This window comes from Chelon labrosus, assembly GCF_963514085.1.
Source record: "Chelon labrosus genome assembly, chromosome: 18".
In the NCBI taxonomy this organism is placed as follows: Eukaryota; Metazoa; Chordata; class Actinopteri; order Mugiliformes; family Mugilidae; genus Chelon; species Chelon labrosus.
Genome location: NC_140351.1, coordinates 14,259,883 through 14,279,318, shown reverse-complemented (window position 1 = coordinate 14,279,318; position 19,436 = coordinate 14,259,883). Strand labels below are relative to the sequence as shown.

The following is a 19,436-nucleotide window of genomic DNA, read 5'->3' as shown; positions in this document are numbered from 1 at the left end:
GTGGTGAGGAAGAGTGGGTATACAGGGAAAATGTTGAACTCTTTCTTAGTGTAAAAATGCACAAATAAATAAAAAAAAAATCACAGTAAGTGGTTATTTTTTGTTTGCTTCAATAAACATACACACATATACATGTGGTAGGCCCTGTGGTAGTGTCGATGAGAAATTGTGGCCCCCTCCATTTTTTAGGTTACCCATCCCTGGTGTAGGCCTACCAAGTTTGCCCTCAAAATGGCAGGGAAAAAATGCAAACAGCGAAATGACAGTGGTCTTACTTCTGTGGGAGTCAATTTTTGTCATTATCATGTTGATGTGTGACATTTACGGTAAATCTGGCTCTTTGCAGTGACACAGTAAAAATTGTGGCTCTTAGCCTCCGACTGGTTGGCCACCCCTGTTTTAGTATGTCATGGGGTATGAGTGTGCTGTGATCAAATATATGCTCCAAATGTGTTATTCCTGCTGTTATCCATGACTGAAAACATAATGGCTTGTTTGTAATTTGAAAATCCGGATTGTGCCACAGTGGAGTGAGTTTATTGGGGGATATGGGATGTCCTAAGATTTGGTCGGATTTCCACCAAGCTGTCAGAGTCACTGCTATATATGGGTTTTTGAAACAGTTGTGTTTTTTGACTGATTGTGTAAGAAAGGAGAGATCTGATATTGATATTTCTTGACAGTCGTATTGTTCTATGTCTACCCAGGGTTGCTGTGATAGCTGTGGATATTGTAACCATTTGGATATATATTGTAGATGGTTTGATAGGTGATATAGTTTGAAATTTGGGGCAGCCAGTCCTCCATGATCTCTTGGTTTCTGTAGAGTGGAAAGTTTGATTCGTGTTTTTTTGTGTTTCCAGCAGAATTTATTTATGACAGTCTATTGCATTAAACCCTTGAGATGTGGGTTGGACTGGGGTCATTGCAAACAGGTAGTTTATTTTAGGTAAAATGGACATTTTTACTGCTGCTATTCTTCCTATTAGTGAAATGGGTAGATTGTTCCAGTAAGCGAGGTCTTCTTCTATACTTTTTAGTAGTGGTGTGAAATTCAGAGAACAACTCTGACAGCTTGGTGGAAACGTTGATGCCAAGATACCTGATGTTACCGGTTACTGTCAAGGGGAGCTTTCTAGTCGCAGCATTCCAGCCTTCCTGACAGATTGGAAGGATTTTAGATTTTGACCAGTTTATAGAATAATCAGAGATTCTTGACAATGACGATATAATATTTATAGCTTTGGGAAGGGAAGTTATGGGGTCTGTTAGATATAATAGGATGTCATCTGCATATAAACTGATTTTGTGGTGGGAAGAGTGTGTTTGTATTCCTGTAATGTCTGTGGCCTGACAAATAGCAGCTGCAAGAGGTTCAGTGAAAATAGCGAATAATAGTGGAGAGAGTGGACATCCTTGTCTTGTGCCCCGTTGTAATATGAAGCGCTGTGATGTATAATTATTTGTTATTACTGATGCTGAATGTGAGTTGTAGAGAATTTTAATCCACTGGGTGAACGACTCCCCAAAACCAAATGTTTTGATGGTGGTGAGGAGAAAAATCCAGTTGACTTTATCAAAAGCTTTTTCTGCGTCTAATGATCCAATTATGGTGTTGAGATGATTTCTTTGTGATAAACTGATGAGATTGAATAGTCTTTACATGTTTGTGGATGAGTGCCTGTCTTTTATAAATCCTGTTTGGTCTGGGTGGATGAGTGTGGATATGACTGTTTCTAATCTGTTGGCCAATGCTTTACTGATTATTTTTAGGTCGCAATTGATTAAGCTTATAGGTCTGTAACTAGAGATAAGTGTTGGATCTTTTTCCGGTTTAAGTAAGACTGAGATGAGGGCTGTGTTCATGTGTGTGGGTATGGTTCCTGATAGTTTAATTTTGTTGACCATTCTGATGAAAAAGGGAGATATGAGTTGCCAGAAATGTTTATAGAATTCAACTGGGTAACCATCTGGGCCGGGGGATTTATTGCTAGACATGGAGAATGTGGCTTTCCCGAGTTCATCTGCAGTTATTGGTTGGTCTAGAGTGGTGGCTTGATCTTTAGATATCTTGGGAAGGTCTATTCTACTAAAAAGAGAGTTGATTTCTTCTGTGCTGGATGTGTTGTCTGAATGGTGGAGTTTCTCATAGTAGTCAGAAAAGTGTTTTTTTGATTGTTTTTGCATCATGAGTTAAATTTCCCTGTGGGTCCTTGATTGCTGTAATGATTGATTTTCCTTTGTTTCTTTTCAGTTGATTGGCAAGGAATTTTCTTTTTTTTTTCATTGTTTTCAAAGTAATTCAGTCTTGTTCTTTGTATGAGAAATTTAGTTTGTTGGTGTATGATGTCCTCTAGTTGTGTCTTGATGTTCTGTATTTCTTTCTGGTTTTGCTCGTTTGGTGAATGGGAGTGTTGGGATTGGAGAAGTTTAAGTTTGTGTTCCAGTTCTTGGTGTTTTTTTTGTTCTCTTTTTTTCTTATGTGTGGAATATGAGATAATATACCCCCTGAGTACAGCTTTTGCTGTTTCCCATAGCAGTGAGGGACAGGTTTCTGGGGAGTCGTTCAGTTCCATGAAGGATGTCCACTCTCTAGCAAGAGCACTATTGAAGTCTTGGTCTGCCAGGAGTGATGTGTTGAACCGCCACCTACTTGAGGGTGGTGGGGTAGTTTGGTGTATTAATTCAAAGATGACTGGGCCGTGATCTGAGATTACTATAGGATGGATTTCCGGATTATTAATTTGAGATATAATGGAATTACTAATTAAGAAGTAGTCAATGCGCGAATAACTTCTGTGCGGGGGTGAATAGTATGAATATTGTCTTTGTAATGGGTTTTTAGATCGCCAACAGTCGCTAAGTCCGAGATCCTCCATGTATTTTTTAACAGTATTCGATGAATGCCATGTTCTTTGGGTGCTTCCAAGGTGTGATCGGTCTAAGTTATGGTCAATGATTGTATTAAAGTCTCCTCCAACTATAATTATTGAGTCTGATAAAGCTGTGAGATGTGAGAATACTGTATGGAAGGACTGTGGATTGTCGTCATTAGGTCCATAAATGCTGGCTATTGTTATTTTAATGTTTACACAATGCCCGTTAATAATGATAAAATGTCCCTCCGGGTCTGTAATTGTGGTTTGGTTGTGGTATGGAATGTTTTTGTTTATCAAAATAGCTGCTCCTCTTTTTTTTTTAATTGTATGTTGAGAAAAATATTTGGTTTATCCATTTTGTCTTGAGTTTGAGGTGTTCTGGTGCTGTGAGATGTGTTTCCTGTAAAAGACAGAAACCGGGCTTCATTTTTGTAAGGTGATTCATAACTTTTGTACGTTTTATAGGTGATCCGATGCCCCGAATGTTCCAGCTTATAAATTTAAGAGCTGTCATACACATGGTTGATTAAAGTGTTATATTTATATTGCATCTGCCAGCACCCGACCTCCCCATTCTCCATAATACAGGGTCTCCAACAAATGCAGGTTATCTCTTTGTCTACATACGTATAAACATTATGACAGAAACAAACAGACAACATGGAAAGAAAGAAATAAAACAAAACAAAGAAAGTAAATAAAAAATGTACCAAAAGTATGCGTGTGTGAGTGTGTGGGGAGAGAGAGAGAGAGAGAGAGAGAGAGAGAGAGAGAGAGAGATTGAGAGCGTGAGAGAGAAAGAGCGAGAGAACAGTAAATATATGCCGAAATGCAGATACAGAGAGTTATTTACGGTTGGAGATAGCGAGATGCTTTAATGATTTAATAATTTAATAATGTTTGTCTACTACAAGGGTAGCCCGTTCACCCTTCTGTCTGTACTGTTTTAATATTGGATATAGAATTTTCCATTGTTCGTTTATTTCCTTGGGGAATTGATCATTCATGCCGTACCTTTCAGCTCCCTCCCTTTGCTCTTCATGAAGTCCTTTTGTTTATAATGTTCAAATTTTGCAATGATGGGGCGAGGACGAGTTCCGATGCTGGTTCCTAGAGGGTGTACACAATGAAAAGTTATTTTATTTACAGTGTCTGATGGGAGTTTTAGCGCAGAGCTCATGGAGTTTTTGAGGAGTGTCTCGGGATTGTCAGTTGTGTTCTCGGGGATTCCAGAAAAGGTTATTTCTATGATTTTCCCCCTAATCACTGCTTTCCCCAGATCCCAGAGAGTTGCTAGTGATACCTCGCCATTATCATTCATTTCCAAATATTCCTTTATATTGTCTTTTATTTCCTTTACTACCTTCTCATCCGATAGGACTGACACATTTAGTCTCAAATATTTAAAAAAAAAGATTCTTCATCCATTGTTACAGTTAGAGTAATGGGAGCGTGATCACTTATAGTTATTGTCTCTATACCACATTCCACAACTTTGTGTATATGTTGCTGTGATACACAAAAAAAATCTATAACTAACATGTGGGTTTGAATAAAATGTAAAATCCTTCTCTAGGATTATTGTTTCTCCATGGATCAATAAGACCTAACTATTTAATAACATCATTCAATACTCTGGATTTTCTTGATATTCTTGGATCTGCAGTGATGAGTGAATTTAGTCTGTTACGAACCTTATCATGTCGTTTTCTCTCCGGAATGCCATGTATTTGTATGTTATTGCGTCTCAATCTTGATTCCAAGTCCTCACATTTTGCGGCCAACTTTGCCTCCTGATGAAGGAGGAGGGCGGCCATTCTTTCTAGCCGTGCCGTCTTGTCCTCCGTGTCTCCCAGCGTCTTTTCAACATGTTCCACCTCTTGCTCTAACAAGGTCGTTTTTTCCACAAGTTCATTCATGTTAGTCTCTAGCCTAGCCAAGGCCTTTTTGTTGTCATTAGCCGCTTCTGTGTGCTCTTGTCTCACCTGCGTAGCTCAGCCAATATTACCGAGTCCTCTTCACCTGCGGCCTGCATGTCTGTAGACATGGTTGTTTAAGAAATGAGAAGCTACTCATTGCATCAGTTGGGGTTAAATAACTTGTTGCCAGCTGAAACATAATCGCCAATGCAGTAATTATCCAATAGGAGGCCCGTATCTATTTGCTTAGTTAAATCCAGGTGTTTTGTCCATGGCCATTTGTGGAGGAGTCTGCTGCATCATTGAGCCAAGAGTCTTTGTTGCACTCAGCAAGGCTAAGATGATCTCACCTGATGGGACGAGCAAACCATTCTCCAGCGCAGCAGATGGCTACGGTAGAGGAGAAGGATGTGGAGTAGTTCTCTTGAAGCCACTGAAAAAGGTCAGAATAAGCAGAGGGTAATAAGAGTGTTGTATTGTTTTAATCAATACCCAACAATCTTTTTGATGTTGTTTCTTTATAGGCTCTTCAAGATCAGGACCACATCTGGGGTATCATCAGCAAAACTGCAGTCAACCAGGATGGACACTCAGTCTCTCCAATCACCAAACCCTCTATGACACAACAAGAGGAGCTGTTGCGCAGAATCTACTCAGAGTCCGATCTTGCAAATGTTCAGTACATTGAAGCGCATGGGACTGGAACCCCTGTTGGAGACCCAACAGAGGCAGGAAGCATCTCAAACGTCATTGCTAAAGCCAGGCCTCCTGGCTCAAAGGCACTCTGCATTGGCTCGGTGAAGAGCAACATTGGACACACAGAATCTGCCGCCGGAGTGGCCGGACTCATAAAGGTACTCCTGATGATGAAGCATGAGACAATTGTCCCCTCACTTTTCTACTCTGATCAGACTTCCAGTGTAGATACCAAGGCCCTGAACATTACAATTCCAAAGGAAACAGAAAAGTGGGAAACCTGTGGTCCAAGACTTGCAGGAGTGAACAACTTTGGGTTTGGGGGAACAAACGCACATGCCATTGTCAAACAACACATACAGTTTTGTGCTGATAAAAAAAGTGATGAGAAGCAAGTGAAATATTTTGTCATGTCAGCAAATTCACCTAAATCTCTTACTATGATGATGGAAGACACCATTAAACAGCTGGGGGCAGATGACAAAGTTGATCTAGGTTCTCTCTTATACACATCAGCATGTAGAAGAAGCCACCAAAAACATAAATTCAGAAAAGCCATTGTGGTGTCATCTGTAGTCGACCTTAAAGAGAAACTAAGAGCTGCTGTGGGCAAAAATATCAGCCCAGCCCTCTCAGATCCAAGGTTAGTGTTTGTCTTCTGTGGAAATGGCGTCACTTACCACGGCATGTGCAAGCAGCTTCTAAAACATGAGCCTGTGTTCAGAGAAAAGATCCAAGAGATTGCAAAGCTTTTCCTAAATCTGAGTACTCTGAACATCCTGGATCCACTTGAGAGTGAGTTTGAGACTGGTGACTTTAACAGCCCAGATGTTATCCAACCAGTCCTCTTTGCTGTTCAGGTTGGGATTACAGCTGTACTCAGGCTCTGGGGTGTCAAGCCTGACGCAATTCTTGGACACTCTGTTGGAGAAGTTGCAGCCGCCCACTGTTCCGGCCTCTTGTCTCTTGAGGATGCAGTGAAAGTCATATATTATCGCAGCACTCTCCAGTGCAAAGTCACAGGGGGGAAGATGCTTGTGATCAGCAACATGGCTGTATCAGAGGTAACACCTCTGCTCCCTCGTTACTCTGGCAGAGTTTGCCTTGCTGCTTTTAACAGCCCACAGTCCTGCACCCTCTCAGGGGATGCAGATGCAATTGAGTGTCTCCATAAGGAGCTAAGTAACTCTGCTAACAGTCATAATCTATTCCTCCGAATGCTGGAGGTCCCTGCTGCTTATCACAGCCACATGATGGACCCAATTCTGTCTGAAATTGAGGAGACACTTGGCTCCTTGCCAGCAAATAATCTGGACACCGAGTTGTTCTCAACGGTGACAGGCAAAGAAGTCCAGCAGGGAGATTTCTGCACAGGCAAATACTGGGCTAGAAATATTCGTGAGCCAGTTACTTTTGAGCAGGCAGTGAGGTCGGCAGCCAAAGGGAAAAAGAACACAGTCTTTGTAGAGATTGGGCCAAGGAGGGCACTACAGAGAAACATCATGGAATCTTTGGGAAATGACACAGCAGTTCTTGCCTCAGTGCAGCCAGAGAAAGATCATGAATCAGTCATGGGCGTTGTTTCCAAACTGTTTGAACTGGGCGTTCAGGTAGATTGGAACACTTTCTATAGAGGGTATGAGACAATCCCTCTGCCTTTCCCAAAATACCAGTTTGATTGCTCAGACAGAGATGTAATTATTGGAGCAGCACAGAACAACACATCCAGCAATCACCCTGTGGTGTGTCAGACAGGAAGTGACAGCAACATCTTCAGGTGTGATCTGATGTCGGACTCTTCTTTCTTCTTGAGAGAGCACAAGCACAATGGCATACCCATCATCCCTGGTGCTTTCTACGCTGAGTTGGGCTTGGCTGCATTCATGGCCAGCGCTAAACCAAAAGTGCCTCTCAACTCACTACAGCTCAGTGTCAGTTTTCACAGCCCATTTGTTTTGAGCCAGAAATCGCCTGAAATGAAGGTGCAACTACAACAAACAGAGAATGAAACTAGTTTCACTGTATTTTCCCCATCAGCAATGTATGCATCAGGCACTGTGGTTTCAAAGAGTGAGAGGGTGATTGAGGAGCAGTGCATTTCACTTAGCTCCATCTACAAACGATGCACATCTGTGGTGAGCTTTCAGGAGTTCTATGGGTACCTCTCTCAGGTAGGCTTTCAGTATGGAGACGTCTTTCAGAATAAGGGGGATGTGCGCTATGGGGAAGATCTGAAGGAGGCTTTTTCAGCTGTCTCAGTTCCAGAAGAACTTAGGCCTCATTTGCATGACTACTACATTCATCCTGTTGTGTTGGATTATTTGTTGCAGCTTCTCCCAGTTACAGTGGAGCACATCTTTGGTGGTAGGCCGGGATTTCCCTCTAAAATAGGAAGCCTTACAGTGTTTGAGCCCTTGCAAAGCGAGATGATTGTCTATTTGAGAGCAACCGATGTGGGTGCTAATCACTTCGAGGTTTGTGGCTGCTTTGCGGATAAGGAAGGCAGAGTGCTGGTTGAGGTTAAGCACATGATAATCAAGTACCTCGGCAGTCGCTCTCACGTGGTTGAGGAGTACTTCTATCATAATGCCTTCAGTGTCATCCCCCAAGATATCCCTCCTGCTCCTCCACCAAAGGCTTTGGTCTTCTGTGACCACATACGGATCTCTAAAGGTCTGCAGCAATATTTGAGCCCGGAATCTAGATATGTTTCCTACGTTCATGCAAGAGATATCTTGAGTCATGGGTTTCCTTCTCTCTTGGCAAATCTCAATATCACAGACATCAAGAAAAACTTTGATGAGGTCTTATTTTTGTGGGGCAAAGAAGACCTTACATCGCTGACGGCTGATGTTATCTTGCAGCATTTGGTGAGCTGCTGTGAGATTTTTCGCCAAATAGTCCTCGAGCTGAAGCGAATTCACTTCCCAAACTCAATAAGAGCTGTAACCTACCGCTCATCTGACATCACAGTTGACCATGTAAGTGCTGGTTTCGCTCTTGCGGGTATGACGAGATCGTTTGCTGCCGAGATACCAGATCTTTCTTTTCAGCTGATTGATGTAAGCACTGTCTGTGCTAAGGACACTGCAGCTCTGTATGAGGTTCTTAGATCATATCCTTGCAGCAAATACCCAGAATTGGTGGTAAAGGATGGGCTGGTTCTGAAACCTTCCATTGTCCGAACTCAGCCAGAAACTCCTGACGGTTCAGAGACCAGTTTTAACTCTACTGTGTCTAAACCTTGCATCTTTCAGACAGCTGATCCACATAAGATGATTCACCTCAGTGCCATTGACATTGCCGATGAGGCTGAGCCACTTAGTGACATGTCAGTAGAAATACAACTCAGCAAGATATGTGTTCATTCATCTGATTACTTCCCTGTCAGTGATTCACACCTGAAATTTGGACAGACATTGTACTGGAACAAACACTCATCTCAGAAACACAAGCTTATCGCTCTTGATTTCAGCGGTACTATAACGGCAGTGGGAAAAGATGTAAGGAAACTGAGAGTGGGCGACCACGTGGTTTCCTGCTATCCTGTGGTGGCATCTCGTAAAGTCAGAGTTCCAGAGGATGTGTGCTACAGCACCAAAAAGTTCTCATTCCTCCGAGAAGCACCTTGTGTTTCCTACTTTGTGCTAGCATGGGAGATCCTACATAGAGCCTTGCCCAGAGCCAAACATAATTTAGGGATCATATCCTCTGTGCCTGATTCTGCTCTGGTGAAAGTCTTAGCACTCACCGCTCACAAATCAGGTTGTAATGTGACTGTTGACACACAGTGCAATGGCTGTTTTGTGAGTGCCAATCAAATGCAGGCATTTGTCATCCTACCTCCATTTGATGAATCTCTGACTGATAAAGTTTGCAGATTTCCAGGTGTCCAACATGTAGTAATCGTATGTGAATCACAGAAGCATGTTTTGCTCACTCAGGAAATGTTCCAAAATGTAAAGGAGAGTGTTCACGTACAGACAATTTACATGCCTGTCATTTTGCAAAGCGGGTCTCTGAAAGTGCACAGGCCTTACATTCATCACTGGCTGAAATCCCTGAACCTGAGCAGGAAGTTTGCTGTCAAAAGCTTCACCTTCCAGAGTGTGACATCTGAATGCAAGCCACAGTCATACTTCAACTCAAAGGAACTGGCTGTAGTGGCTCTGGACAAAGATGTTAGCAGTACGCTGTCTGTCATTCCACTACTGCCAGGAAAAAAACAACTTTTCCGAAAAAGAGCAGTGTACATAGTGGCAGGTGGTCTTTCTGGTCTGGGCTTTGAAACTGTCAAGTTTATCTCACATAGGGGCGGAGAGTACATTGTCATCCTCTCCAGAAGCAAGCCCAAACCAGATGTGAAGCAGGAAATACACAATGTGGAGAAACAGTACGGAAACAGCATCACCACCATGGAGTGTGACATATCTGTCTCTGAGCATGTGCACAAGGTTATTAGTGTCATTGGTCAAAAATTCCCCACTTGTCCCATCAGAGGAGTGTTTCACAGTGCAGTTGTCTTGCGTGACGGGCTGATTGAGACCCTCAACAAATCTCTGTATGAGGAGGTTTTCAGACCCAAAGTCAACGGTGCTCTGAATTTGCACCATGCAACACAACACTGTCAGTTAGATTACTTTGTGTGCTACTCCTCCATCTCAGGTTTTCTTGGAAACGCATCACAATCAAACTACGCAGCTGCCAATACATTCCTTGACATGTTCTGTCAGTACAGGCGCAAACTCGGGCTGCCCGGACAGTCTATCAACTGGGGAGCTCTGAACCTCGGTCTACTCTTGAACAAAGAACATGTCCAACGCTTTCTTGAGGCAAAGGGGATGATGGTGTTAGATGTGGCTGAGATCCATAAAAGCTTGGAGCAATGCCTTATGCTCAACCGACCCCAACAAGCTGTGTGCAGGTTTCACTTTAGAAACATCAGGTACAACGTCCTCTCACAAAATGTAGCGCTGACCATGCGCCTGTCTGCACTGGTCACGGAGGCCTTCCAAAAATCCAAAGAGGCAGAGTCTGAAACAGACCCTGTGTCACCAAAAGATTATGTCTTCTCTCTCTTTAGTGAGACCATTGGCATGGACCAGAGTGAGTTGAAAGAAGAGTCGCCGCTTTTAACACTGGGCATCGACTCCATGCAGGCCATGACTCTGCAGAATCTGATCTTTCAGCAGAGAGGCTTGAATGTGCCTTTGGTGAAATTACTAGATCCCAATGCCACACTGTCGACTGTGATAGATATACTGAATGAAGGAGCTAATGGTGAAAATGTAAATGTCAGTGAAAACAAAGAGTCTCTTCCAAGCGAAAATGGAGACGATGTTTCTACCAGACTGTAAACTCTCCAAAAAAATACAAAAATATGTAAATGTTATATATGTGTGAAGCGAGTCAGTCATCAGAACACCATACTACTGAACATACTGAACATTTTGTCATTTCATTGAACATAAAATCTTTGTTGATTTTTTTTTTTCTTTATGCCGTACTTTAAATACTTTTTTTGTGTGTATATTTTGGCTTTGGTTTTTCAATTTAATTTTGCATTATATTTTTTTTTAAAAAACATGTTGTTTTACCCGGCTTTTTTGGATTTTTCTGTTGGTTTTACTCTCTCTACTTATCAAAATGTTAACAATGAAAACATGAAAACAGTCTTTACAGTTGCCCACATAACAGTTGAGAATATTTTATGTAACATGTAACTTTTTTTTGTATTCTTTTATTACATTAACGCCTCTATCTGTAATTTCTGAAGTCTGCCGAAGGGGTTCTGTCCTTGTAATACTAAAGTCAGCTCTCTTTTATCTACCTGATTTACACAGGTCATGGTCAGCTCTTATTACTCATTTATCTTTTATCAACTTTATGATGACAGTGACAATTGCATCAAACGCAATATTGTGCCATGTACCACTGCCGCAATACGATTGTGGAGCTTAATTTATCACATCGCAAATTGTTCTCTCTCAGGATATTTACATCATAAAGGCTTACGTGTCATAAATGAAATGAGAGCACTGTTCTTTCTGCGCAAAAGATGCATTTTCTTGCATATTCTTTTTAAAGTCCTGATACTTATGACAATGTGATGCTGATGTGCCAAAAGATTAAGTATCTCCTTGTTTGTGAAACCTATACTGAAGTACAATTCCACGAAATGCTCCATGGCCCTCATTTTAACAACTCTCCTCCTCTAAAACGAGTTACAATATTATGACTTTATTCTCGTAAACTTATGACTTTATTCTCGAAGTCTGTGAATTTTTTTTTCTCTGTGGCCCTAATATTCTTTTATATATAGCCTTATAGTCTATGGGAAACTGTAAATTATCTAATGATTGCAACATCATCTAAAATCATCATTTATCCAAAATGATTGAAATTAATGATCACAAATGTTTAATGACACTGGGTCTAGTTATATGTGATAACAATGTGTAGTGGGCAGTGGAATAACTATTGGTTTCCGTTTGTGGTGACTGCTGACTGAGATAAGAGATGAGATTAAATAGATCCTGGCATTCAGCCTGGTCTGGAGCAGGCTAGCTCCACAGAATAAATCTCCATGGTAACTTATACCATAACATATCCTACTGCCCCCATCCCGCTTTTGTGCAACCGGATCACGGATGAGTTGAGCCAGGACAATCAAGATATCCCAACTTAATCCCTTATCCTACTTTTGTGCAAAGCGCCCCTGCTTTGGTGCAGCTCAGCCTTGTATCTCCACCCATCCAGCACGACCCACACTCACAGTCAAGCCGACAGACTACAAGGGCTGGACCCAAACAGACTCTTTATCCAATCAGCGTAGACGCCGATTGGGTACATTTCCAGCCTATCAAACCCCACTGCTCTTTGACAGTTCCGTTTCGGCACTTTTCAATCATCAAACACTGACAGAAGAAGTTTGTGGCGTTTATCCGGAGAATACAGATTTATTTTTTATGTTTTGTAGCGTTACCTCAGTTGACACGATTACTGTAGTACAGTGAGATGCAAGCCTTAAGGTGAGGACATGTTATATATTCAAATATTTCAGCCGTTCAAACTAAGTACTTGTAGTAGTAGATTCGGCAGATAAATGAAAACAGACTAAATTTGTCGTTTAATAACCTAAAATGATTAATTTAATGACAAAATAATTGTTAAACAGTACTGGTAGCTGAGTTCGAGCAGTCATTTGTTTTCTGTGTCAAGGTTGTTTTGTTATGTCGCACCCATTTTCGCTGGTTATTATTACAACAAAGATTTCTCAGTATCCTATAAACCCCTTCCGGTCTGCCTGGTCCTCTTCTGAAAGGCTTGATGACAAAACTGTGGTCATCACTGGAGCCAACACTGGCATTGGAAAAGAAACAGCCATCGACCTGGCAAAGAGAGGTTAGTCTGGCAGCCCCAAACTTGAATTACAACTTCTGAAACTGCTCCTCATACTGACTCATTGAGAGTAGGAAAACATCTGTTGTTTGTGGGAGCTGAGCTGCCAAATGCTCTCCATCACATGGGAATGAGGACACCTGGTCAGTTCAGTCAGGTGTCTAAGTCTGATCACACTAACACCGCCTGCCTAGAAATAGAATGTAAAATGGGCAATTGTCTTAATATAGCTCATCTCACAGTTATATATTTATAGCCTGTAAAGTTTATTATCTAAATTTCCATTTTCTAAATCATGTCCTGTTCATTGTGATAACAGTGTTGTGATTATATAATACAGTTTTCTGAATATTTAATAAAAATGAAAAACTAAAACAGTAAGTCTGACTATTGTGTTTTCAAAAAAAAAAAAGCTGGAAGCACTGTGTGAAATGTAAATAGATCCAAGCCATCAACATGTACGCAATACCAGTCATCAGATACCCCGCGGGAATCATAAGCTGGCCAAAGGAGGAGATAGAAGCCACAGACATCAAGACAAGAAAGCTCCTCACTATGCACAGAGGGTTTCACCCCAAATCCAGCACCCTGAGACTGTACACTAAGCGGAAAGAGGGAGGCCGAGGACTAGTGAGCATAAAGACCATGTTACGACTCAATGTCCACTTTCTCATCAACACTCCATCATTCACAAAATACCCACATGAGACATCTGCAAGTTCATCCTCAGAAATAGCCTCTCCAAAAATGTTAGACAGAGTTGCATCCTTCCCCTGTTCAAGCTTAAGTTCTTCTCGAGAGGGGGACACTTTACCAAACCCTGGGGTCTCAAGCTTTACCAGGAAGGTGTCTGAAAGGGCAATCTCAGGATCAGACTTTTTGCCTTGGTCTTTCCTGAACATGGCATGTGTAGTAACACATACTGGGAAAGTGTCTGGAAATTTCTCCTCAAGCTCATCTGGGCTTTTGATAACTACAGGGGATGAAACTACTTCAGGGGCAGCAAGTACTCTACCCCCAGCCAAGTCATTCCCTAGGATGAAGGACACACCTTCAATTGGGAGATATGGACAAATGGCTACCACTACCTCTTCTGAGACCAGAGCTGTTTGAAGGTTAAGGGTGCGTAAAGGACATGACAAATAACCCCCTCCAAACCCCTCGACAAGGACGCTAGATCCCAAAGCAGACTCATCTGTAAACTGGAGGACGTCCTTGAGGATCAAAGACTGAAAAGCTCCAGAATCTCTCCAAATCTTAACAGACCGCCTGTTTGAAGGGTCAAAATTAAAGGAAACAATACCATCCATAAGGAAAGCTGAAGAGCCAGCTAACTCTTTCTTTTGAGTTGGATGCTCCATAACTGAGGTTACAGTAGAACCTTTGACAGTTTTTATTAAAGCTACAGACTTAGACTTTTGTTTCCTACACAAGACAGGACAATCTGCAATGAGATGGCCAGTTTTTTTACAATAGAAGCAAGCCTTCTCTGACGAAGTGCCCCCAAAAGCTGGTTTACTAGTAAACGAGGCATAAGTCGACGCAGGCTTTGAAAAATGAGGTCTATGGAACAAAGCGCTCCCCTTTTGCTCGCCCTGCCTGTCAAAGACAGTCTTATGGGTCAAGATAAACTCATCTGCCAAAACAGCAGCTCTATCAAGGGTGGACACTTTTTGCTCATTTATATATGTACAAATGCTAGTAGGCAGACAGTTTTTAAACTCTTCCAGCAGGATCAGTTGTTTGACGCTCTTTCTCGTCCTGAAATGTCTATTTTGCTGTCTACACCACATTAACGTTTCAGACTGGCAGAATTAGACCAATTCTGCCTCTCTTTGTGCTACATGTGATAGAACAGGGTGGCTGTGAGCTGATTGTGAAGGTTCAAGCAGGCACCTGGATTGGAATGGAACGGGTGGGGGAGTCCAATCCAAGCGGGGCCGCCCGAGAAGCCGAGGCCAGAGAGGGTGCGCGTTCAGCCGGATCAATTGGACGGCCGCAGGGCCCCTCTCGTGGAGGATAAAAATCATGGTTTTTCCCTCATTACACATCCCATGTGAGCTTGTTCTAATAAAACCTCATCCAAATCATATATTACAGTTCAATATTAAGTGAAGAACGAGCGTTTTCAGTCGGAATGTAAAAAACGCTCTCTCTCGTCCTGAAACGTCTATACTTTCGTTTCGGCCTTCTGAGATTTGCACAATCTACTAAAGAGGATCTCTTTTTCTTTTGCAAAGTCAACATAAGTTTGTTTGTCAAGTTTATTGAGACTCCTAAAGCGTTGGCGATAAGCTTCAGGTACAAGTTCATAGGCTCTCAGAATAGCCTCTTTAACTGTTTCATAATCTGTACTTTGCTCAATGCTTAAAGCAGAGTAAGCATCCTGCGCTTTCCCCACCAAAACACTCTGCAAGAGTAATGTCCACGCATGCTCAGGCCATTTTGAAAGTGTAGCCACGCGTTCTAAATGAGGGAAATATTTCTCAACATCTTTCTCTACAAAAGGAGGAACCAATCGAATATTTTTAGCTGCCTCAAATGCAGACAACTCCGCATGGGGACGCGACAAAGCAGCATGTTTAAGCTCCAGTTCTTTAAGGAAACGTTCATGCTCTAAGTTCATCTGCTTCTCTTGCTTATCTTGTAATTGCAATTCTTGTAAGGCCAAGTCCTTAAGCCTCAATTCAAGAGCAACATCTGTTTGAGGAGGTTCTGAGACTGAGATTTTTTGAGAAACTGGCAGAGGCACAGGCTTTAACACGCCTTTCTCAATCAACATAGCCTTGAGAGCATCTTTAATGTTCTCTTTCAGACGCTTCTCACTACTAGCAATCTCAAACTCATAGTGGCTGGCGAGTTTTAAGAGCTGATCTTTAGTGAACTGCTCAAGCAGCTCCTCTGAAGGTGCACTAATGAAATTATCCAGCGTTGCCATCCTGGATAACTTCCTCACATTTACACTGGTTAATTGCACCTTGCGCTAACCAATATACACAGTGCACACAGCACTACGCAGTGTCCCACACAAAAACAGCCAAATCACGAATGCTCTCTCGAATGACCACCAAACTCATAGTCACAAATATGTAGGCCTAGAAATAACCCATCAAGCTACTAATGTAGCACCGAATATTACTCAAACAAATACCATTAAACAAATGGCACCTGCTAGCAATCAAAACCCAAAGGCAACTATCTCAGGGAAAACCAGCCTACACAAAGTCAGGTTACACACACACACTACAACCTGACAAAACAACAGACTGCACAACACAAGGTAGGGGACAGGACACATCACCACAATGGTACCAAACAAAGCACCATCTTTAACACCCCTAACCTAATAAACCTCCCCCCAGTGAGCACAGCAAGCAAGCTCCTGAGTATGCCAACAATCAAAAGCAAGCTCCCTGGTACCTGCCTAACCTCCACTCAAACCTAAATATCTTCTGAGGCATGCCAGGCTCGAGGCGTCTTTAAAAGCAGCAAATCAGTGAACCATAGCCAAATGGCCAGGAACCTGAACGCTTGCCCCCACCAGAGAACATGTCTCCACCCAGGATTACCTCGAAAACAAAAAAGGCAAAAAACAAATGAGTGAACCGATGGAGGAACTGATTATTCAGTCCCGCTGGCAAACTCCCTACCTAACCAGGGAGATCAGTGGAACTTCAACATCACTCAGACTCTATACTCACCACATACTCACCAGGAGGACAAAAACAAAGCAGCCCCAGGCCACAATGCCACACAGCACACCACTCACAGTATTACACAGTTTAGGGAAATACAAGAAAAACACTCATCAGGAGTGAACCGATGAGATCCCAGACGAGCCCCCAATATGTTACGACCCCGGCTCTTGGGAAGCAACACAGGTGACAAACACCAGCAAATGCAACTAAAGTAACTTTTATTGTACCAAAAAATCAAAGCAAGGATAGCAATGTAGAGAAAATGGTGGAGTCTGGTGTCATTGCAGCAGGCCCAAGCTGCAGTGTGAGAGAGAGAGTGGGTGGAGCTACCCAGAACTCTTAAAGGCCTCCAAACAGGTGCCAGAGATCGGGAGGGAAACGATGAGGAGGAGGCTCTGATCACCTGAAAACTTAGAGAGAATTGGAGAAAACTTAACAGACATAACAGACCACTATCCAGGATGAAACATCAAAAATCCAAGAGTACATCAGAAAAATGGCCACAAAGGATGAACTGCTAAGTGAATGTCTCCGGCAAAAGAAACCCGATAAGAGTGCAGAGGAAGAGGAGCAGATCACGTGGAGGGACAAGCCCCTACATGGCATGTACCACCACCAAATTGAAGAAGTGGCTGATATCGAGAAGACCTACCAATGGCTGGAAAAGGCTGGACTCAGACACAGCACAGAGGCACTGATCATGGCAGCACAAGAACAAGTCCAAGGTACAAGAGCCATAGAGGCCAAGATCTACAAGAGTAGATCAGACCCAAGGTGCAGACTATGCAAAGACGCCCCTGAGACAGTCCAGCACATTAGATTAGATTAGATTCAACTTTATTGTGATTACACATGTACATGTACAGAGCAGCGAAACGCAGTTTAGCATCTAACCAGAAGTGCAATAGGCAGTAAGTGCACGTGGCATAAATATTATGGTAAATAAGTATGGTACAGGTTGTTTTTACAGCACATGGACAATATTTACAGATAAGAACCTATGTACAGGTGAGGCCATATATACAGGTTAATGAGCAAGATATACATAACGATTGAGTGAGGTACAATGAACATATTATACAGATGGATTTGTTCGTTAAATGCGAGTAGACTATAAACAGGAACTAGCATAACATAATTTACAATAGAGGAGATGGCAGATGATAAATTAGGCGATGCAAAAACAGATGACGTGAGCAACTTACATTGCAAAAATAAATAATAAGCAGTGGCTATCTAAGTTACTAGACTAGTGCAATATTTGGTACATAGTACTCTGCAAACAGATTGTATAAAGTGAGCATGTGCAGAGCAGTCCAATAGTGCAGTGGTGATGGTGTAAAAGTCTTGGTCAGTGAGGGAATGAGGAGTTAAGGGGTGTGAGTGAATTGGTGTGTAGGGGTCAGCAGGGGGGAGTGGGGGGCAGGAGTCAGCGGGGGTTTGAGTTTAATAAGGTCACAGCTCTGTGGAAAAAGCTATTCCTCAGTCTGCTGGTCCTTGTCCGGAGGCTTCTGAAACGCCTGCCTGAGGGCAGGAGGGAAAAAAGTCTATGTGCCGGGTGGGAGGAGTCCTTCAGAATGCTGCGGGCACGACGCAGACAGCGCCTGTTCTGGACATCCTCAATGGCAGGGAGTGGAGTTCCTGTGTTGCGCTGGGCAGTTTTCACTACGCGCTGCAGGTGTTTGCGCTCCGCAGCAGAGCAGCTTCCGTACCAGACTGTGACACAGTTGGTTAGGATGCTCTCAATCACGCAGTGGTAGAAGTTCACCAGGATGGCTGAAGACAGATGGTTCTTCTTCAGTGTCCTCAGGAAGAACAGGCGCTGGTGAGCTTTCTTGACCAGGCTGGAGGTGTTGGTGGTCTAGGACAGGTCCTCTGAGATGTGGGTCCCCAGGAACTTGAAGCTGGAGACACGCTCGATGGCCATTCCGTTCATGTGAATGGGGTCATGCGTGCTTCTTCTCTCCTTCCTGAAGTCCACAATGAGCTCCTTAGTCTTGCTGGTGTTAAGGAACAGGTTATTGTCGGCGCACCATGTGGCCAGGTGCTGTACCTCTTCTCTGTAGGCTGTCTCGTCGTTGTTGGTGATGAGACCAATCACGGTGGTGTCATCTGCGAACTTGATGATGGAGTTGGATCCATGCACAGGTCTGCAGTCGTGGGTGAAGAGGGAGTACAGAAAGGGGCTCAGCACACAGACTTGTGGCACACCGGTGTTGAGTGTGACAGTGGTGGAGCAGATGTGGCCTGACCTCACGTGTTGTGGTCTGTTGGTCAGAAAGTCCATGATCCAGTTACAGAGGGCAGTGTTGGTGCCCAGGGCTCCAAGTTTGGTGATTAACTTGGAGGGGATGACAGTGTTGAATGCTGAGCTGAAGTCAACAAACAGCAATCGTGCATAGGTGTGGTTATTGTCCAGGTGTGAGAGCACAGAGTGTAGTGCTGTGGAGACTGCATCATCTATGCTCCTGTTGCTACGGTAGGCGAACTGGTGTGGGTCCAGTGTGGGAGGGAGGGAGTCCTTCAGGTGCGCCAGGACCAGTCGTTCGAAGCACTTCATAATGATGGGTGTGAGTGCTACGGGGCGGCAGTCGTTGAGGCACGTCGGCTTGGAATGTTTTGGCACTGGCACGATGGATGTCGCTTTGAAACATGTTGGCACAGCTGCTTGGGCGAGGGACAGGTTGAAAATGTCTTTGAAGATCCCGGTGAGCTGCTCCGCACATGCTCTGAGCACACGTCCTGGGATGCCGTCTGGTCCAGCAGCCTTGCATGCGTTGATTCTGCTCAGTGACGTGTGGACATCAGTGGGGAAGAGTGAGGGGGGCTTGTCTGCAGGGAGT

The 19,436-nt window shown here is 43.2% G+C and overlaps 2 protein-coding genes across 2 annotated transcripts; both read left to right on the top strand.

Annotated features, from left to right (window-relative positions):
* Nucleotides 1-5,217: 5,217 nt before the first annotated feature.
* On the top strand, nucleotides 5,218-8,378 carry LOC311503763 (phthioceranic/hydroxyphthioceranic acid synthase-like; the record flags this gene model as incomplete). Its single annotated transcript, XM_084566637.1, has 2 exons — nucleotides 5,218-8,167; nucleotides 8,359-8,378. Exons 1-2 carry the CDS (start codon nucleotides 5,416-5,418, stop codon nucleotides 8,376-8,378), a joined length of 2,772 nt encoding a protein of 923 aa, XP_084422763.1. The 5' UTR covers nucleotides 5,218-5,415.
* A 57-nt stretch (nucleotides 8,379-8,435) lies between these two features.
* On the top strand, nucleotides 8,436-10,981 carry LOC311503762 (uncharacterized protein). Its single transcript, XM_084566636.1, has one exon. It carries the CDS (start codon nucleotides 8,503-8,505, stop codon nucleotides 10,849-10,851), a length of 2,349 nt encoding a protein of 782 aa, XP_084422762.1. The 5' UTR covers nucleotides 8,436-8,502; the 3' UTR covers nucleotides 10,852-10,981.
* The last annotated feature ends 8,455 nt before the right edge of the window (nucleotides 10,982-19,436 follow it).

Coding starts and splice junctions, on each gene's coding strand:
- LOC311503762 (XM_084566636.1), top strand. CDS start 8,503: ATGACGAGATCGTTTGCTGCCGAGATACCAGATCTTTCTTTTCAGCTG.